This window comes from Schistocerca piceifrons, chromosome X, assembly GCF_021461385.2.
Source record: "Schistocerca piceifrons isolate TAMUIC-IGC-003096 chromosome X, iqSchPice1.1, whole genome shotgun sequence".
Classification (NCBI taxonomy): Eukaryota; Metazoa; Arthropoda; class Insecta; order Orthoptera; family Acrididae; genus Schistocerca; species Schistocerca piceifrons.
This window is the reverse complement of record NC_060149.1, coordinates 77,959,464-77,982,488: the sequence shown is the minus strand read 5'-3', so window position 1 is coordinate 77,982,488 and position 23,025 is coordinate 77,959,464. Positions and strand designations below refer to the sequence as shown.

Here is a 23,025-nt window from a genome sequence, read left to right as displayed (position 1 = left end):
GTATCTCCTTGTAAAGGTAGCCTCATCTGTGAGTAGGATGGATAACAGAAATCCCAGCACCACAGTGGCCCATACAACAAACCATTGGGAAAATCGTCACCATGGAGGTAAGTCTGTAGGTAATAAGGCCTCCGCACTCGTCTGGCTTATCCCAGGCTGGTGGGCCACCTGCCTGGTTTTGGTACGTGGCTCATTGTCAAAAATCTTTTATCTCCACCTTAAAGTGGGTTACTTCCCATGGAATTCATTTACACCAATATTTCCGTCTAACCTTTTGTGCTCCTTGCCCTTTCAGAGACCATTTCCTGCAGTTTGTTCCCATTTAGCAAATTACCCTGTATGTGGTAAGTGTTGCTCACAAATATTTATAAATTGAGTGTTTAGTTAGTAATTACATAAATATATCACTGATTCTGTGTTCAGTCAGTGGAAAGGCCACATATACATCTCAAATTGGTCTGACACGTTTTGAGTAAAAGTGGCATATATTTTGTGTAGCCCCGTTAATGGGAAGAGTAATAGCTGAGTCAGTGATCAATGACCATTTCCAGTGCAGGGATCCAGAGAATATTTTCTAGTTATCATTCAAAAAGTAGTGTAACATAACACCTGGAAATATTTTCTGTGCTCTCTTTCCTATTTGTGTTAAGCTGTTTTGAATGCAAAGGTGAACAGGCTACTTATGTGACAGTTCCAAGCCATCTGACTATTGTTTTAATCATCTTTCTAAGTCCAGAAAAGCTGAGAGGATTGATTTTTAAATGCATACATTGGTAATAGTCACCAGAACATACTTTCATTTCTCCCTTATCCCCATAAAGCTACTGTGTCATCTACATCATTATTGTAATGAATTATCGTAAATTATTTTTGATGTCTTGTCTGCAGCTTCTTGCATGTTTGACCTAAATTAATGTTAGAGTATATTTTTCATAATCTTTGTTCCAGTCTAGCTAGCCTGTTTTAACTTTTCTGTTTTATTTCTGAATAAGGCAACACTAAATCCAAATCATTTATGGGAATAGTCATAAAGTTTTAATTGTAAACTTGAAAAAATGAAGCTACAACCACAAAACTTGGTGATTGTATTAATCCTTTTCAACATATCCACCCATCAGTGTGACAGATTTTTCCCAAAGTTGGATATCTTAGTGGAGATTTCAGTTGTAGAAGTCTGCATTTTGGATGTTCGGGAAAGGTCTCACCTTGAAAGTCACCTCTGTGTCATTCTGGAAGTGCGTACCATGCAAAGATTTCTTTATATGAATAAAGAGGAAAATGTCACTTGCTTCTTTGTCAGGAGAATATTGGGAAAGAGGGGGGGGGGGGGGAGGGGGGGGAGTAGTAGTCATCTGGATTGGCCTGACACAGCTGCAACATTTCCACTGCTGCCTCAGTTTGGAAAGCTTTTTGAATGAGTGTGAGCAGTTGTGAAACCCACAGGCAGTGACCATTGTCATGTACAAACCGTTGCACTAGAGCTTGAAAACTGATCCATGACTGATTTTCACTTATTTGCCTCACTAGAGATATGGTGGTCTTGAAGCACAAGGGCTTCCACTTCTCTTGTGATTCCCAGTTTTCACAGAGAGGTGATTTAACACTTCGTTCTTTGTCACTCAGACTTTTTTCAGCCCTTGAGGATATTTTTGTTCTGTCGTTGCAACTACAACATTTTTTTAGTTGTAACAACAGAACAAAAATACAATCAGGAATTATAAAGCAACTACAGACACTACGGCCACACAAATGAAGAATTTAATTGTTTGACCCCATTGGAAGCATTTGCAGCACCATTTAATGACTGTGTCATATGATGATTGCATTTTTGCCATACACGTCTACCAACCCAGCATATATTGTTGCATCATTGTTCTTTATTAGATGCTGATAATGAATTGCTGCATAATATTGCACTTTACCAATGGGCTGCACCTCTTGGATTTCAGTATGTGCGTTAACTACAGACATGTACCTGCAAACAAACAAAAAATTAATTTCATAACTTTTTTAATGTGACATTAAAAGCTTTGTGACTACCCCCTCATACATTCAGAAAGACATGGTGGATTTCCTTCCAAAACCATGTCAAAACTAAGGTCATTCTCTGCCAGTTATGCTGTCAGTATTGACAAAACTTTGCATTCTAACAACAAAAATTTTGTTATTCACAGTGCAGTACCATTTCAACTGCACAAGAAATAACTTCAAATTAGCATGAAAATCAATTGTAATTATTGTTAGGCTATGTCTGTATTAACTATCTGAGCAGCTGTGCAGAAGTGTAGCTTTACCCAATGTTAGCAGTTCTTGGTGGTCTTAGACTTGAACTTCACTTGAAAGTTATTTATTATTTTTTTTAACTGCTGATGATTATATTGCACTACTCATGCCTAGTGGCAACTACTGCTGTATTTACAACTTTATGCATAGTAAATTAACTCTTTCTGTGAATGGTGGAATGTTTTGTTAATGCTAGTATGTGTACTGCTGGTGCTTAAAATGTCATATTCAGCAATATTTGTTTGCTTTTTTGATGACCAGGCAAAGAAAAACTTCTTTCTGAATTAATTTCTTGTATTAATATGAAAAAGGGCAGTCAGAAAGTAATGTATCATTTTGCCGTATAAATACAAGAATTAGACAGTTGACATGATTGTCATTCAGTGTTGGTCACAGCCCTGTAACACAGTAGGTAAGGCAAATTCACAAGTGATTTCAGTTGTTGAAAACCTTTGTTGTTTAAATATTTTTCAATTATGGGTACCCAAACCTTTGAGCAAAAGAAAAAAAGCTGCTACAGGAGGGAGAGAAATTGTTATTGAAGATAGTGACAAATGGTATGATATGGAATTATTTGTTTGAACCTGAAATCAAGGCAGAATTTATGGTATGATGGTACTCGTTTCACGTAAAATGAAGAAATGTGTAAGCTGGTGGGAAAGCTCCAGGCTTCTCTCTCTTGAAATGCAGTGAGAGTGATCCTTGCAAATTTATAAGACCAGGATGCTGCAACTGGAATGTTTAGATCGTCAATAACAAGTTTATCAAACAAAATGAGTGACAGATATTCTTTGCTCACACACAAGTCACATCCTCACATTTATGTACCAGTACAAGCTAAATTTCAAAATCTCACTGGCAAGTTTTATCACACTCATTATACAGCCCAGATATCACACACTAGACTTTCACCTTTTAGTTATCATGAATGAAAATCTTTAAACACACCACTTTCAGAATAATGTGAAATCAAAAGATACCATGCCATAGTGACTGAGGATTTGAGGATAATGCACAAGTGTGACTTGATTTCTTATAATGTGAAGATAATGGCACAGTTCAATGTTGAGCTGTACTGCAGAAAATGATAGCAAACTAATTCTATAGAAAACAATAGAGGTGACTTTTTAGCAAGTAATAATTTCAGCAAGAATTTTGTCACTGCGATTTTGTGTAAATTCAGTGCAGATTTCTTCTGGAACAATGAACATGAACAATAGAAAGCATTACTTTCTGACTGTACCTAGAACTAAAATTTTGACATATGTTGTATGTTATAATGATTTATTTTGCAATGCAGGTGGCATATGGGTGAACTTGGGCCCATTATTGTATCACTATTCAGATGCAACTACAAAACAGCCCCTGGTGGAACCTCCATTTGATATAGTTCTGAGCATTATTAAGAAATTTGGATTCGATGTGCAGGTAACTATCCAAGAACATAGCCTAAATAACCTCTAGATGGGCAGTACATGCCAATAGAAGTAGTAATAATGTCACCAAAGTTATTCTCAAGCTTTTGAAAATGAAATTTCTCATTAACATATTGAGGACAGAATGAAATAATGATGGATACATGGGGGAGAGGAAAGCAAGAAATAGTGCCTACACACTTTGAAATTGAACTAGAGCCAAACATTGCATAAGAGTCTGGTGTAGATAGAAGTAATTTGTTCCAAATCCTCATCAAGATTATTTTAATTTCATTAAAGGCATGAAATGGTGGAAAGCACTGCCTATACTCATGGGGTGAAAACACATTTCAAGGTTTCCAGTGACTTTCTTAAAACTGATCGTCATCCTCCTGTTTGGTTCTGGTGGACGGATCAAATTAGCGGCTCAGTTTTATTACTATTTTGGATTTGATCATCATCCTCTTGTTTGGACCTGGTGGATGGATCAGATTATCAATTCTGGCAATTGTATGAATGTCTTGGATGTGAATTTCTCAATGTACACTATTGACTGGAGACATTCAGAAGTCATCTAATCAAGTCAGAGGTGCACTACACAGGAAGTGGCTACTTGGGTGGTAGAGTGTGTGTGGTGTGTACATGAAGACTTTTTGAGCTAGAGAAGTACCTCCATAGACCAAATGACCTAGTACGTGTATTCAGAGAGATGACTATATCACCCACATTAATTGCAGTGGAAAACGTTAGTCCTCACTGTTCAGAAAGAGAAAATGTTAATACAGTACTTCTTAAATGCACTATCTTTCGGGATCAATTCTGAGAATTTGTATTACTTATTAAAGGTGATAATGCCTGTGTGGTACTAGGAAGGAAAAACTGACTGAAACTACAAGTGAATAGCAGGCAGATCTAAATTCAGAATGTAACATCTAAGTTATTTCCAAACCATAAAAAAAACCTCCAAAAGTGATCGTCCCTTGTATGAAAATGAGAAAAAAATGTTGTTATGAACACAGAGTACACATTATAGCATTACGGTGTATCTCCACAACTGAAAATTCAATGGATTAATGTTCTGAGACTGAACAGATCTGGCATTCAACATTTAATTCACCATCTTGGAATCTGATGTACATCAGAACTGAAATGTGATGAGACTCTGCAGAAATGTGACGTCACTCCTATACATCGTATGTACCATCTGTTTATTATCTGCACAAATACATTTATTTAATTGTGTGTATGAACAAATACAGACAAAAACTAATATATCACCGAGTATGTGATACCATATTTGTTTAAGAAATGTACCCTATTAGTAGTTCATCATAGAAGATACATTTGTAGGAATATTTTGTTTTGTTAAGATTCTTTGAACCCTCACCAAAGTATGTTGCAAAAATTTAGAAACACCCAATATATCACTACAATAGCTGGGTCACCTATGGCGGTAGCATGTCAATTGCCATAACGAACTCTGTCATATGTTCTTATGTTGTTATGGATTCCAGATTTGAAAAAATAATGAACCCACCCAGATTGAGCTGGGCTGGGCACATAGCTTAGTGAAAGTGCCCCAAAAAGGTATTACAAGGAAAGACAAGATGATAGAGTGGCTGAGATCGACTGAGAATAAGATTGGAGAATGGAGTCACTGAGGATCTCCAGAAAATAAGTAATAGAAATTTGAGAATTCTAGCAATGGACTGAAATAAATGGCAGAAAATTGTTGAAAAGGCTGAGGCCCACAAGAAACTGTGGAACCACAAAAGAAGAAGAAGAAGTGAAATTGTTTGGGTGAAGATAATTGTTACATATGAATCAAACATTGTAACTGATTATTTTTACAAGCCACCTACTACCGGTAACTATGACAAACTGAGTAAATCAGTTGAATTTGTTATTGTGGTAGGGGAACTTCCAACTTGGCAACTGTAGAATGAGAGACTCACACTGTTGGAACCAGGGGTAAGGACACAGATTTGTGTTATAGTACAGTAATCTCTGCTCCAAAAATTAGTTTTTGCTGCACAGTTAAAAAACTGACTTGTGCAGATGACATTTTGATGTATATATATGGGAAGTGGTGACTGTAATGCTATAAGGTGCCATTGATGATGAGGATTCAAAGGGTTGTTAAGAAATGTAGAAAAATATTTCTGCTTAGTAAGTATGGTGAGAAACAGATTGCTGATTATCTGAGCAGCCAATATAAAATTGTCATCTCTGGAACTGAAAGCTTGGAAGAAGAGTAGGAAAAAATGAAACACAGTCAAAATGAGTGTAAAGAGTCCAACATTAGGAGCATTCCACAAATTTTAAGGTGCTGTCTTATCTAGATGTCTTTTATTACTTTCCAGTGTCACACTTTTTATAATTATGATCAGTTTTCTTCAATTAGAGAACATAGGATCATAGGTGTTGCAGAGCAGCTGTTCAGTTTCAAGTGCTGTGGATGTTGCCCATGAGTCATTACGACTTTAGTAGCGTGTACAACATTAATGAATTGCTAACCCTCGTGGTCTCGCGGTAGCGTTCTCGCTTCCCGAGCACGGGGTCCCGGGTTCGATTCCCGGCGGGGTCAGAGATTTTTCCTGCCTCGAGATGACTGGATGTTGTTGTGTCGTCTTCATCATCATCATCATTCATCCCCATTACGGTCGGAGGAAGGCAACGGCAAACCACCTCCATTAGGACCTTGCCTAGTAGGGCGGTGCGGGTCTCCCGCATCGTTCCCCTACGCTCTGTAAAGAAGCATGGGACTTCATTTCCATTTTTTTTTTCCAAGACATTAGGGACTCATGGACACTGTACATGGCCATCTGAAACTGACTGTTTGCTCTATGGCTACTATTACCAAAGATGTTCTGTAATCGAAAGAAACTGGCTATCATTGTAAAAAACATGACATTAGATTGTAATAAAAGACATTTCCACAATTCATTTGTTGTAGGTTTCTACACTTGACATATGACAAGCCTTCACATTAAAATCTTGTATGATAAGTAGTCAACCATATTTGACAAAGGGCCACAGCCATTTATGAAACTTCCTGGCAGATTAAAACTGTGTGCCCGACGGAGACTCGAACTCGGGACCTTTGCCTTTCGCGGGCAAGTGCTCTACCATCTGAGTCAGCTGAAACAAGGGCCACATGTCAGTTATCAAATGGATGTGCACCCCCCCCCCCCCCCCCTCTCCCTCCCTGCTCTACACACACACACACACACACACACACACACACACACACACACACAGAGAGAGAGAGAGAGAGAGAGAGAGAGAGAGAGAGAGAGAGAGAGAGAGAGAGACAGAGAGAGAGAGAGAGAGAGAGAGAGAGAGATTGTCAGATGGTTACACTTTTAAAGTAACTAAACAAGGAAACTGCTGCCAACATCAGTAACTTAGAAGTAGATACCTTCGGTGTAATGAAGCAACCCAGATCAATGAATAAATGCATGTCTCCTGGTCCAGATTGTATACCAATTGGATTCCTTGCAGAGTATACTTAGCAATCACATGCAACCGCTCAGTCAATGAAAGATCCATACCTTTTTAGGAAAGTTGCAGAGGTTACACCAATACTCGAGAAAGGAAATAGGAGTGGTTCACTGCATTACAGACCTATATCACTGATAACTGATTTGCAGTAGGCTTCAGAACATGTACTGTGTTCAAACATTATGACTTACCTTGAAGAATAGATCTACTGACACAGTAAGCATAGGCTCTGAAAATATCATTCTTGTGCAACACTACTAGCTCTTTATTCTCATGAAGTAATGAGTGCTATAGACAGGGAATATCAAATTGATACCATATTTCTAGATTTCCAGAAGGCTTTTGAAACTGTTCTTCACAAGCAGCTTCTAATCAGATTGTGTGCCTATGGAGTATTGTATCAGTTATGGGACTGGATTTGTAGTTTCCTGTCAGAAAGGTCGCACTTCTTAGTAACTGACAGAAAGTCATTGAGTAAAACAGAAGTGATATCTGGTGCTCCCCAAGGAAGTGTTATAGTCCCTCTGCTGTATCTGATCTACATAAACAATTTAGGAGGCAATATGAACAGCCCTCATACACTGTTTGCAGATGATGCTGTTATTTACCATCTAGTAAAGTCACCAGATGAACAAAAACAATTGAAAAATGGTGTATGGTGCAAAAAGTGGAAATTGATCCTAAATAATGAAAAGTGAGAGGTCATCCTCATGAGTACTGAAAAGAAAATGTTAGATTTTGGTTATGTGATAAAATGAACAAAGCGAAAGGCTACCATTTCAAGAAAATATTTAAGGATAACAATTATGAAACTTAAATTGGAACAGTCACATAGATAATGTTGTGGTTAATGTGAACCAAAGTCTGCATTTTATTCACAGAATGCTTAGAAGATGCAACAAATCCATTGCAGAGACTGCCTACACTATGCTTGTTCATCCTCTGCTGCACTAATACCATGTCCAGCTAGGATTGACGGAGGACATTGAGAAAGTTCAGAGAAGGGCAGCTCATTTTGTGCTATTGCGAAATGGGTGGGAGTCATGAATATGATACATGAGTTAAGGTGACAATAATTAAAACAAAGACATATTTCATTGCGGTGAGATCTTTTCATGTAATTTTGATCACTAACTGTCTCCTCTGAATGTGAAAATATTGTGTTGACGCCCACTTACATAGGGAGAAGAGATCATTGTAGTGAAATAACATAAATCAGAGTTCCCATGGAAAGATTTAAATGTTGGTTTTTCCCATGGCACAGTAGAGAGGAACAGTAGAGAAATAGTGTGAAAGTGGTTCAATGAATCATCTGCTGGGCACTTAAGTGAAAATTGCAGAATAGTCACGTAGAGGTGTGGTAAAATGTTATTACCTGCATGAGACAGGATACAAATTTCAGTTCATGCTCTGGGCAGAACAGAACAGATTGTAGTTAAATAGTTACGGATGAATCTAATTCAATATAAAAGTAAAGGGAAAAATATTTTTAATTAAATATTACCTGACAGTGACAGACCTGGCAATTTGTCTCTCGAACAAGGCTTCCTAAACTTGTTTTGATGCTTGTAGTAGCAGCTTGAAGTGAACTTGCCAGATAAATTTAAGTGATTTTAGCTCTTTTTATGCTTGCATATCTGTGCCACCAAAAATGATGTGACGTGAATACCGTGCCTATTAATGCATGGAAATTTTTCCCTGGAGACATATTTGCAACAAAATTCTAGTAGAGGTTTTTCGGGAGACACTGAAAATTTCCACATTCCATTTGTAAATCCTAAGATACTTCATCCATGGATAGAGAGGAGTGAGAGAGATTGAAGATTGCTTTATTGCTCTTGAACTCTTGAATATGTCTTTTAGGCCAAATATAGTAGGTAAATATTTAGAAGTTTGATGATGACTGGGTCCATAGTCTTCATGAAATTTTTAAATGAAATCATTCTTCTTTAGACTGTTAGAACATTATTCATTTTCAAGCATTGTGGGATGTTGTAATCCACTCAATAGTATAAAGCTGTGACATACTGTGTAAGAGCAGTTGCATGTGGTGATGTGAATTTATTTGCTGTTCTATCTACCATACATATAAGAAACCTGGTGAAATAATGATATAAACAATAATGTTTTAACAACCTAAAGTGGAATAGTTTCATTTTAAAAAAAGGTAAATATTTGTCACAATTTTTATTGTTACATTTCTGCAAGGAAGGAAAATGCAGAAAATTGCCATTTTTTATTTGTGATTCCAAAATTTGCAATTTTGTTTTGAATACCTTCACATGCTCATACATAAATCCCTCTCTCTCCATCTGAACAATCCTTGGAAGGCTCAGCTGTACCGACTGACCGCTGTGTCATCCTCAGCTGTTAGGCACCACTGGATGCAGATATTGAGGGGCATGTGGTCAACACACCATTCTCCCAGCCATTCTCACTTTTTGCAAGCAGAACCACTACTTTTTGATAAGTATCTCCTCAATTGGTTGTGCAAGGGCTGAGTGCAACCTGCTTGCCAACAGCACTCGGCAGACTCAGACGATCACCAGTCCAAGTGCTAAGTCAAGCTCAACAGCACTTAACTTCAGTGATCTGATGAGAGCTGGTGTTACAACTGTGGCAAGGCCATTGGACATGCTTTTATGTAGAACATTTTAATTCATCTTCCCCTTGTAATTGTTCATTTAGTTTGTTCAATTGAACTGTTACATCTACCAGTAAAGCAAAATCACACATCCATTTGGCATCTTTAAATTGAGCAACAGACTTTGTCTTTTCTGTCACAAATATTTATATTTCATCTTTGAGATTACTCACTCACTTCAACATTTTGCCATGGCTAAGTCATTTGATGTTGGTGTAATAAACAATATTTCCTCATTCTGAATTAACAGTCTGTGGAAAGTTAACAAATTCTCTGTGTAGCAAACCATCAGCCTTCTTTGGTGAAGCACAAGGATACTAACGAGTCACATGTTTAGTTTTGTGTTGTGTTTATAGTTTAACCTTAAATTATTTGCATGATTTTTTGGGCTTGCAATGTTTAATTCATAAATTCAGTGCATATTTTTGTGTTTGAGAAGTATAGTATTGCATAATTACACATACCTTTGTGCAGTCTGTAGTGCAGTAGTCATTTGTTTGTTTACTTTGGATGGTCAGTAACCATTGATAAAAGCTCAATGAGCCATCAGCCTTCATTGATGAAGCACCATAAGACTAGCAAGTCACATTTTTTTAGCTTTTCTGTTTGTTTCACTATTTAATTCCTAAGTTAGTAGGATGGACAGGATGTGTGTGTGCTGTGTGCATACACTGGAGCAGCTGGCCTCAGTTAGTGAGCAGCTGAAGACGCTACGGTCTTGGTAAGCAGTCTGTAGGGTGCTGCCTTGGGTATAGTGGTGGCGCAGCATGGGACACCTTAGGTGTCACTAGTTTTTCCCACGGGCTCCGCTGCCGAGGCACCGTGCAGCATACCCATCATGGGGGATCTGTTCTCATCACATATGAGTTGCAGGTTGTAATGCATCTACATTGGTCGAGGCTGAAATTCAGTGTGGAAGCTAGCTATCTGGCCTTGCCCATTCATCCTATGAATGTATAGGTGGCCACTCCATCAGCAGGGGCCGAGCAGGCACATGATGAAGAGTTTACTAATTATCGGCAGTTTCAAGATTCGGAGTGTTACGGAGCCTCTTAGGGAAATAAAATGCAGGTCTGGAAGAAAGCCAATGTTCACTCGGTATGTCTGCAGGAACACCTCATCTGAGATGTGCAGAAGGCTGTGCATGCTGCTATCAAGCATGCAGGGTGCAGTTGTCTGAAAGTTGTGGCTGACATCGGCACTAGTGACATCAATCACTTGGGCTCTGAGGCCATCCTCAGTTTGTACAGGCAGTTGATGGAAGTAGTGAAGACAGCTAGCCTTATACTCGGGGCGTAAGCAGAGCTGACAATATGCAGCATCGTTCCTAGAATTCATCTGCGTCATTTGCTTTGGAACCAAATGGGGGGCCTCAACCAAAGACTGTATCAATTGTGTAGTGGTCTTGGCTGCAGATTTCCGGCCCTGCATTATGGGGTGAAAAATTGTTGGACTCCCCTTGATAGGTCAGAGGGGCACTACACAAATGGAGCAGCTACTCTGATAGTAGAATACTTGTGACACGCATGTGAGGGTTTTAAGGCTAGGCGGTAGTTTGAGGGCTCCTGATGAACACTCACTGGTTGATACATGGAGAGTGAAATCAGATCACAGACAAAGTAGAGATACTTTGAGCACCAAAATTTTAACAGTAAATTGTCAAAGTATTCATAACAAAGTTCCTGAACTTACTGCCCTGCAGGAAAATTGTTGCACTCAAATTATTCTTGGAACCAAGAGCTGGATGAAACCTGAAGTAGAAAGCTCTGAAATGTTTAACGAGTCATGAAAAATATACAGATTAGATTAGATGTCATAGGTAAAGGAGGGTTCATTGCTTTTGATGAATATATTGTGTCTATCGACGTTGAAATTGAGCCTGAATATGAAGTTATCTGAACATATATAGCAGATGTAGGTAAACTCAAGTTAACTATCGGGTGTTTTTACTGGCCACCTGATTCTATCATAACAGTTGTAGAATCATTCAAGGAAAGTTTGAACTCAGCAGTGTGGAAATACCCAGATCATGCAGTATTAGTCGGAGATGTCTTTAATCTGATGCGTATAGACTGGACCATTTATGGATTCACTGCAGGTGGTATAGTCAGACAGTCTTGTGAAGTACTTTTGAACACATTTTCCGAAAACTGCTGTGAACAACTAGTTCGACAGCCCATGAGCAATGGAAATATTTTAGATCTTGTAGCTCCAAACAGGCCTGTCCTTATCAACAATGTCAGTATAGGGACGGGGATTAGGGATCATCACGTTGTTGTAATGACAATGGTTACTACAGTTACTACACTGAAGAGCCAAAGAAACTGGTATGCCTGCCTAATATCGTGTAGGTCCCCTGTGAGCAGGCAGAAGTGCTGGAACATGACATGGAATAGACTCGACTATTGTCTGAAGTAGTGCTGGAGTGAAATGACACCATGAATCCTGCAGGGCTGTCCATAAGTCCGTAAGAGTACAAGGGGGTGGAGATCTCTTCTGAACAGCATGTTGCCAGGCATCCCAGATATGCTCAATAATGTTCATGTCTGGGGAGTTTGGTGGTCAGTGGAAGTGTTTAAACTCAGAAGAGTGTTCCTAGAGACACTCTGTAGCAATTGTGGATGTGTGGGGAGTTGTATTGTCCTGCTGGAATTGCCCAAGGCCATCAGAATGCGCAATGGACATGAATGACAGGATGCTTATGTATGTGTCACTTGTCAGAGTCGTATCTAGACGTAACAGGGGACACATATCACTCAAACTGCACGCCCTTCACACTATTACAGAGCCTCCACCAACTTGAGCAGTCTCCTGCTGATGTGCAGGGTCTATGAATTCATGAGGTTGGCTCCATACCTGTACATGTCCATCTGCTCAATACAATGTGAAATGAGATTCGTCCGACCAGGCATGTTTCCAGTCATCAACAGTCCAATGTTGGTGAAGATGGGCCCAGGCAAGGCATAAATCTTTGTGTCGTGTAATCATCAAGCTGATATCAATTATTCCAGAATGAGATTTTCATTCTGCAGCAGAGTGTGCGCTGATATGAAACTTCCTGGCAGATTAAAACTGTGTACCCGACCGAGACTCAAACTCAGGACCTTTGCCTTTCGCTGGCAAGTGCTCTACCATCTGAGCTACCGAAGCACGACTCACGCCCAGTACTCACAGCTTTACTTCTGCCCATCTCCTACCTTCCAAACTTTACAGAAGCTCGCAGGAGAGCCTCTGTAAAGTTTGGAAGGTAGGAGACGAGATACTGGCAGAAGTAAAGCTGTGAGTACCGGGCGTGAGTCATTCTTCGGTAGCTCAGATGGTAGAGCACTTCCCCGCGAAAGGCAAAGGTCCCGAGTTTGAGTCTCAGTCGGGCACACAGTTTTAATCTGCAGGAAGTCCCATATCAATGACGTTTCATTGAATGTTTCGCACCCTGACACTTGTTGATGGCACAGCATTGAAATCTGCAGCAGTTTGTGGAAGGGCTGCACTTCTGTCACGTTGAATGATTCTATTCAGTTGCTGTCTGTCTCATTCTTGCAGGGTATTTCCAGCCACAGCGATGTCAGAGATTTGATGTTTTAATGGATTCCTGATATTCATGATGCACTCGTGAAATGGTCATTCATGAAAATTCCCACTTCATTACTATCTCAGAGATGCTGTGTCCCATTGCTCGTGCACCTACTGTAACACCATGTTCAAACTCACATAAGTCTGCCTGTTTATGCATCTCTGTATTTTAATACATATCCCTATACCAGTTTCTTTGGCACTTCAGTGTAAATCCATCAAGAAGGCTATGAGAGTATTATGGTAGAAAAAGCAGATAAGCAGCCATTGGCACCCCACTTAGACAATGAATGGACATCATTTATTTCCAATAAGATGGATGTAGAGGAAATATAGGTGAAGTTTAAACTGATTGTTAATCACACTCTGGAGATGTATATGACAAGTAAGTGGATTAAAGATGGAAAAGATCCTCTGTGGTGTGATAATCAAATTTGGAAAATGCTGAGGAAACAAAGATTGTGCACTCTCGGTTAAAAACAGAATGCACTACTATTGACTGGCAAAAGTAAGTAGAAATTTGTGCTTCTGTTAGCACCATCATACCTTAGTGAAAGATTATGCTGAGAACCCGAGAAAATTCGAGACATCCATAAATCACCCAGCAGATCAAAGGCTTCTATCTAGTCTCTGGTCGACCAATCTAGTTTAGCAATAGGAGACAACAAAAGGAAAACTGAAGTTTTAAATTTCATATATAAGAAATCATTCACGCTTTAAGATCATGCAAACATAGCATAATTTTATAGTCGCACAGATTTCCACGTGGAAGACAGAAATTTGCATCCCTGTCTTGGAGAAGCAACTGAAAACTTTGAAAACAAGTAAGTCACCATGTCCAGATGGAATACAAATTCCATTACACTGACTGGTTGCTGCTTATTTGGTAATTTTATTACACTGAGTGTTCTCTGCTACATTGGTCCTTTACTTAGCTTGCATTTATCGCAAATCTATCTCCCAGGGCAAAGTCTCAAGCAACTGGAAAAAGTGCTGGTGACTCCTGTATGTAAGAAAGGTCAAAGAATGTACCCACATAATTACACCAATATACTTAACATTGTTATGCTGCAGAATCTTGAACATATTCTCAGTCCAAATATAATAAATTTCCTTGAGGCAGAAAAGCTTATGTCCACAAATGAATAGAGATTTTGAATACATCGCTCATGCAAATCTCAGCTTGCCCTTTTCTCAAATATCCTACAAACCATGAATGTAGGGCAGCAAGCAGATTCCATATTCCTAGGTTTTTGGAAAGCATTTGACACGGTACCATTGGCGGACTGCTGATGAAGGTCCGAGCATCCTAATTGGATTCGCAGATATGTGAATGGTATGAAGACTTTAAGGTAATAGAACCCAGTAAGTTGCCCTTCAGGGCGAGTGTTCATCATGGACAAGGTTGATAGGGCCACTCTTATTCTCTATGTATGTAAAGGATCTGGTGGACAGGGTGAACAGTGATTTATTGCTGTTTGCTGATGACACTGTGATGTACTGGAAGGTTTCTTCCTTGAGTGACTGCAAAGGGATACAAAATCACAATTTGTAGTTGGTGTGATGAATGGTAGCTTGCTCTAAATGTAGGAAAACACAAATTAATGCAGATCAGTAGGAAAAACGTTCATGTAACATTCGAATACAGTATTAGTAATGTGCTGCTTGACACAATTACATTGATTATATATCTAGGCATCACATTGAAAAGTGATATGAAATAGAATGAACATGTCTGGTAGGTAATTGGGAAGATTAATGCTTGACTTCATTTTAGTGGGAGAAATTTGTAAAAGTGTAGCTTATCCATAAATGAGGTGGCATGTAGAATATAAGTGTAATCCATTTTTGAGTACTGCTCGAGTGTTTGGGATCCCCACTAGTTCAGATTAAAGGAAGCATTTCAGAGACATTCTGCTAGATTTGTTACTGGTTGTTACTGGTAGGTTCGATCAGCATGTAAGTATTATGGAAATCCTTCATGAACTCAAATGGCTATCCTTGGAGGGAAGACAATACTCTTTTCATGAGGCACTATTATGGAAATATGGAGAACCGGCATTTGAGACCTATTGCAGATTTATTCTACTGCTGCCATCATACATTTACTGTAAGGACCATGAAGATAAAATGAGAGAGATTAGGGCTCATACAGAGGCTTATAGGCAGTCATTTTTCCTTCATTCTATTTGCAAGTGGTACAGGAAAGGAAATGGCAGATAGTGGTATGTGGTACCCTCTGCCATGCCTTATACAGTGGCTTGTGGAGCATGTTTGTGGATGTACATATGAAATTCCCTACTCTAGTGACAACTTCTAATACACTCTCTAAGTTTAAAGATTTAGGACAAAAATTTTTTTGTGAATTATGCTGTGACACTGAATTACAGAACTTTTGCCCATCTTAGCTTTTTGTGTATGGCATAATTTTTGCTAATGCTTCTCACTTTCCTGCAACTGTAAGAACTCCATCAGTTGTTTCTGCTGACAGATTTGTAAGTTCCAAACAGCACCTGCTTATGGTCCCAATAACAGCCTCCATTAAATCATTAGCTTTTGTGATGGCTTTGAGAGGTACTAGAGCACCCAATTCTTCCATAATATTCAAATTTTTATCAATTTCCTTCACAAAAATTGCTGACTGTGCAGTGTTGTGGACATCTTAGCTCTTGTTGAGTGCCATAGAATAAATTTCAAACTTTGTGGCTTGCTGTTTTAAAGTTTTCTCAACACTGTTGGCTAATTTGTCAATAAGATGAAATAGTCTGTCACAATAAGCTTCATTTAGTGAACTGCAGTTTGTTGTCAGTGTGTAAATAACAGCAATGTTTTAAAGGACGTCTTTGACATACTTGCCATCTGATAATTATTTTGATTTTGTTGCAATCATTTCCACTAAGATGTAACTCATTTTGAAATGTAACAGCTGCCTGAAAAGTTAGTTCCAAGTTAGAACACTTCATCTTCATGAAACTGGCCCTCAAATGTATCATATGATGAAGCATGGTTCACATTGTAATGTTGCTTAATATTATATGAAACCATTTCATTACAAATTAAACACATTGCTTTCTTTGTTTACCTCAGTAAAGAAATGCTGATTTTTCCCTGTGACCTGAAATGGTCTGCCCTCCTCCACAATTTCTCTTTTCTTCTTGCTGCATTCAAAACCCATAATCATTTCACTTTCTAACTGACTTGAGTAGCACTGGAACACAATGCTATCCATAACATAACACAGTTAATACTACAGTACCAGACAACAATCGCAGACTGATAGCTGCTTTATTGTTGTATCCAAAGATTATACAGTTGTGTATAGAACTTAGAACAGAAGTAACTTTGCATGATGTGTCACTTCCAAGTAACATAGCTCACTAAAACTTGGCCCATACAAAGAGAGAACTGTTAAAGTGTAGTACAGAAGGTAAGTGAAAGAAATTCACAATGAGACGAATAGAAATGACACTTTTATTCAAATATAAAAATATAATAATTACACTGGAGTCACTATGATTCATGATGGTCCCCTGAACATTATATTAGGTGGGACATGGTTCTTAATAGTGTGTGTGCTCACCATGGACAGCAATTCATGCTCTGCACCATGCTCCTAAGCTGGCCACAAGTTCAGTGAGGAGTTCTTCTGGTAGGGCATTCCATTCATTCTCCACCATGGTTGGCAGTTGCTGGATGGTCATTCATGCATGTGGGTGTTCTGCAATACGTCTTCCCAATGCATCCCACAGGTGCTCAATGGGATTCAAGTCAGGGAAACAGGCAGACCAGTCCATCGCCAAATATGTCCTCTTGTTCAACATTGTTCCTGGGTGCATTACATGTTCCCACCAGTTATTATATGAGGGTATGTCCAGCATTGTTGAACAGTATTCCTGGGTGCATTACATCTCTCGCCGTATGAGTGTACATCCAGCATACTTGAACAAGATTGTTTTGGAGCTCCAGTTATGGTGTGGGAAGGCATAATGTTGTATGGGCACTCTGATCTCCAAATCTTTGAACATGGCACACTCACCGGTCAATGTTATTCTGACACTGTACTCCTTCACACCTGCATCTTTTGAGGGGTGCAATAGGCCCTAACTTCATTTCTAGGGATGAAAGTGTGTGACTGCATCAAACAGCCTAGGTCAAACAGCTCTTGAAATGAGAGGATATTGGGCAAATGCACTGGCCTGTGTATTACCCCTATTTAATCCCATTGAGCAGATGTGGAATGCATTGGGGAGACATGTTGCATCACTTCCACATGCACCGATGACTATCCAGCAGTAGTCAACCACACTGGTGGAAGAAAGGAACACCCTACCACAAAAACTCTTCAAAAACCTTGTGGGCAGCATGCTGCAGGGCATGCAGTGCCATCCATTGTGATCACAAGCCCTAAAAGAGTCATGTCCCACCTTTTATAATATCCATGGGACCATCGTGTATTGTGATGACTTCAAAGTAATTATTGTCTGTGAATAAAAGTGTAATTTCTATTTGTCTGATTATGTATTTCTTTCCATTGCCTTCTGCAGTATACTGTAGAAGTTATTTCTGTGTATGGTCTTAAGTTTCATTGAGCTGTGTTCCTGGGTAGTGACACATCGTACAAAAGTTACTTCTGTCCTTAAGGTTTGCACATAAGTGTATTTAATCTTTGTAGGCCATGAAACATGAATAAAAATATCAATGAACTAGCGACTGTTCTTGTACAAGTCGGTGCTTCATAAGCACCTAGTTTTTCTTTTTTCGTAATTTAAAGTTCCCAAGCACTTGAAGTAGATTAGATTTTACATTTCAGGAAAATTGCTCTGTGTTATATACACTGGAACTTCAATTTTACATTATCTGACATTTTTGTGATTCTACAGCATAAATTCGTGGCCCCTGTGAAAAACCCATAAGATCAATGCTAAAAATTTGTCAGTTTTACATTTCTTCCTAATAAGGCTTGCCTTGATTCTAAGTTCTTACTCGACATCTCACTAGAGTTGATCTAGTTTTCTTTCTGTTGATATTTGATGTGACTGAACAAGTTATAAGTGGCACAAAACACAGATGGTTCGCACCACCGGTGGTGGCGGAGTTAGGGAATTTTTAGGCCATTGGGGAGAGGGGAGATGTGAGAGAGGAAATGCTGATGTAATCGATGATCAGTGTTGCAACACAACTTTCAAGTTCTAGCTTCACCATGCAATTATGATGCAGCTAGTGCTAGGCTGCTGCGGTAATGGAAGAACAAGACAGTTGATGCAAAGTGTTCCGGGCCAAGCCAATACATGATGTAGGGGCCCAGCCACCACCTTATCGTGTGGCACTTATAGCTCAGTCTCATCTTTTTGCATGTATTTTCAATGTACTGTATTCAGCAACAATATCAATCATCAATCTTTTAAATTAAAACACTGAGTCTCGGAGAATATGCTCAGTAATAATCAAAGAAACGTCACCTGTTTCCGGCTAGTGAACATATTGGTTGACAACTTGTTAAGTCACCCAATAGCCAGTGCAGCCACCACACCACACTGTTGTTGTTGTTGTGGTCTTCAGTCCTGAGACTGGTTTGATGCAGCTCTCCATGCTACTCTATCCTGTGCAAGCTTCTTCATCTCCCAGTACCTACTGCAACCTACATCCTTCTGAATCTGCTTAGTGTATTGATCTCTTGGTCTCCCTCTACGACTTTTACCCTCCACGCTGCCCTCCAATGCTAAATTTGTGATCCCTTGATGCCTCAAAACATGTCCTACCAACCGATACCTTCTTCTAGTCAAGTTGTGCCACAAACTTCTCTTCTCCCCAATCCTATTCAATACCTCCTCATTAGTTATGTGATCTACCCACCTTATCTTCAGCATTCTTCTGTAGCACCACATTTCGAAAGCTTCTATTCTCTTCTTGTCCAAACTGGTTATCGTACATGTTTCACTTCCATACATGGCTACACTCCATACAAATACTTTCAGAAACGACTTCCTGACACTTAAATCTATACTCGATGTTAACAAATTTCTCTTCTTCAGAAACGATTTCCTTGCCATTGCCAGTCTACATTTTATATCCTCTCTACTTCGACCATCATGAGTTATTTTACTCCCTAAATAGCAAAACTCCTTTACTACTTTAAGTGTCTCATTTCCTAATCTAATCCCCTCAGCATCACCTGATTTAATTTGACTACATTCCATTATCCTCGTTTTGCTTTTGTTGATGTTCATCTTATATCCTCCTTTCAAGACACTGTCCATTCCGTTCAACTGCTCTTCCAAGTCCTTTGCTGTCTCTGACAGAATTACAATGTCATCGGCAAACCTCAAAGTTTTTATTTCTTCTCCATGGATTTTAATACCTACTCCGAATTTTTCTTTTGTTTCCTTTACTGCTTGCTCAATATACAGATTCAATAACATCGGGGAGAGGCTACAACCCTGTCTCACTCCTTCTCAACCACTGCTTCCCTTTCATGCCCCTCGACTCTTATAACTGCCGTCTGGTTTCTGTACAAATTGTGAATAGCCTTTCGCTCCCTGTATTTTACCCCTGCCACCTTCAGAATTTGAAAGAGAGTATTCCAGTTAACGTTGTCAAAAGCTTTCTCTAAGTCTACAAATGCTAGAAACGTAGGTTTGCCATTTCTTAATCTTTCTTCTAAGATAAGTCGTAAGGTTAGTATTGCCTCACGTGTTCCAACATTGCTACGGAATCCAAACTGATCTTCCCCGAGGTCTGCTTCTACCAGTTTTTCCATTCGTCTGTAAATAATTCGCGTTAGTATTTTGCAGCTGTGACTTATTAAACTGATAGTTCGGTAATTTTCACATCTGTCAACACCTGCTTTCTTTGGGATACACCACACTAACACATGAAAAATGAGCTTGTCTACTTGATTGTTGGAGAGGAGGAGTGGCCCTTCACTGACCACTAGGTAGGGTTGAAAGCATTTTTTAGAGTGCTGAAAATATACTTTTCATGTTGATGCTGTGCCATGACAGAGATATCATACAGAAAAAGAACAAGGGTTTTGTGATAGTACATTTTAAAGACTTCCATGTTCACATCTGACGTGATACAGTTTGCAACAACTACGTACACTACTCGTGTATACACTTTGCAGCACACACACCGCACACTGTAGATCATAAAGATTGACAGCAGTAAAAGAGAGCATGAAGTGAAACTGTAGCACCTGAGTTTCTTTCAAATTTATATTTTACATAGTGTATAGAAATTTACTCAGCCGGCTTCTAATAAGCTTGTAATGTCAATTGTGGAAGTAATTTCATTTTTTCACGTTTCTATTTCTCTCATCAGCCCTAAAATAACACTTTAATGGTGGTGAGCATATGATGTGTGGCTCGTAAGAAAAGCGTTAAACAATAACATCAGTGATGACAAGGTATGTCGTTAAACAGATGTCCGCATTTATACTTATGGTTTAACCACGTAGCTGCTGTGATGTTTTTGGTTTAATCCAACATGTTCATCAGTTTTTGCTTTTTCCTGGGCGGGCACAAAGGAAGATCTCTTAAAAACGTGTGTTTTGAATGTGTAATTTGTGGTTGTAGCATGTTGGAAAACAACTCTATTACCCTTTATCCAGATACTAACTTCAGTTTCTTGGTGAGTTTTTACTTGCTGTTACACATCTGTAATTTTTTAAGAACTGATGAAATTCATTACTGCAAATTATTGTATAAACTTCGTATTGTACACTGGTGTCCAAAATTAAAGCAACAAACTGCTATTTCCCCATCTTGTTTCTAATTCACGTTATAATCATACAAACTGTCAACAGATATCTGTATGATCGTGTTTTGCAAGGAAGATGGCATTCCAGTCACCACGCCAACGATGACATCAGGGCACCTATCAAACGGGGTAATGTTTGCCGGGTAGTCCCAAATCCACAATTGCTGTGTACACAGTCACAGACAGTGAAGTATGGCTCAAAGAAGATGCCTACCAGACTCCCTGTGGTGGAGGGCTATAGGAAAAATGGAAGTAGGAGAGTCGTAAACTGATGTGGCCTGACAGCTTAATGTGAATGGTTCTGTTGTTTGTCGGTTGTGGCGACAGTTTATAGAGACCGAAGCTGTATCCCAAAGACCACGGCAGGACTGACCACGTATGATTTGAGAAACAGATGGACCTCGCAGCATCCACTGCACATGTTGTACAGAGGCAGATAGTATACAGACGGCTTCGGCAGAGTGGCCTTTATTGTTGGAGACCTGCCATGTGTGTATCTCTGACCTGTCTTCACAGAGGGGAATGCCTAGAGTGGAGTTGTCGACATTCCACCTGAATGATCAAACAGTGGACTAATGGATGGGTCTGGAGAGTGATTTTCGATCGGTTGACTTCGTATTGATGGGCAATAATGCTGGATCTCATAGAGCAAAATGGTTGATGTTTTCTTGGAAATGGAAGATATTGCATGCATGTTGTGGCCTGGTCACTCTCCCAATTTGAATCCCATAGAACATGTCTGGGATGCATTAGATAGATTGGCTGCATTATGTCAGCATCCACCAACCACTCTCCAAGACTTGCAAGCAGCTCTGCAGGAAGAATGGGCATTTTTGCTTCAATATGAGACTGATGACTTCATTCGCAGCATGCCCCATAATTGTGAGCCCTGCATTGCTGCCATGTCTCTAATATGGCGACCAGTGCAAAAGAATGTCATGCATCTCCTCGGAAAAATGTAAATATTGCCAGTAAAAAGAAATCGTGTGCTAATTTTAAGGACGAAATATCAAAACTACACAAATGAGTATCCAGTCTACAGTTTATCATCAGTACACAAAAAATGGAAATTACTAAACTTCAAACACCAAGAAATGTGAACCACTGATAAAGAAAAGTGCACCAAAAATTCCGCCAGAAACAACGCCCTTTTCTGACGAGTGGTCTCAAGTGATCAAGAACGAAGTTAAAAAAGTGTTGCTAGAAGAAAACAGTACTATGAAGATTAAAATCAAGTATTCAGAAGCACAAATACCTCATAATGAGCAGAATGCAGTGAAAAACCATAACCATGATTCGTGTGAAAACTCATGATCTGTTTGGCCTCAAACAACTGCTGCAAAAGGAAATAAAGTTCTAGTTTTAAATGACAGTCATGGCAGAAATTGTGGGAGTATACTACAAGATGAATTTGGCAAAAAATTCAGTGTGCAAAGTATTATAAAACCTGGGGCACCAATTAAGAAAGTTGTGAAAAATGCAGACAAATTAACTGATAACTTCTCGGTCAATGATACTTTAATCATTATTGGTGGTACAAATGACACTGATAAACCTCTGGGAGAATTGCAGAGGAACATGAAAGATTCTTTGGAATACATACTTAAACTCACGCAAAAAACAAATGTAATAATTCATCCAATACCGCTTAGATGTGACGCACAAGGTCTGAATGGAAAAATCAAAGCTGCAAACTGCCTTATGTTAGAAAAGATCAACACTGCCACAGGCGTGTGTAGGAAGAGATTATCTGTGAATTTCAAAATCGTACACCTGAAAAGAAATGAATACACAACTCATGGTTTACATCTAAACAAACAAGGAAAGATTCGCATTTGTAATAGGCTT

At 39.1% G+C, this 23,025-nt stretch overlaps 1 protein-coding gene across 2 annotated transcripts in view; it reads left to right on the top strand.

The window, feature by feature from the left end:
• The window catches only part of LOC124723097 (carnosine N-methyltransferase), a 202,804-nt gene that overhangs the window by 150,882 nt on the left and 28,897 nt on the right, over positions 1-23,025 (top strand). For both annotated transcript variants that reach the window (XM_047248275.1, XM_047248274.1), the window contains exon 8: positions 3,584-3,711. In XM_047248275.1, the coding sequence (XP_047104231.1) occupies positions 3,584-3,711 (128 nt within the window). The remainder of the gene's footprint in view (positions 1-3,583; positions 3,712-23,025) is intronic.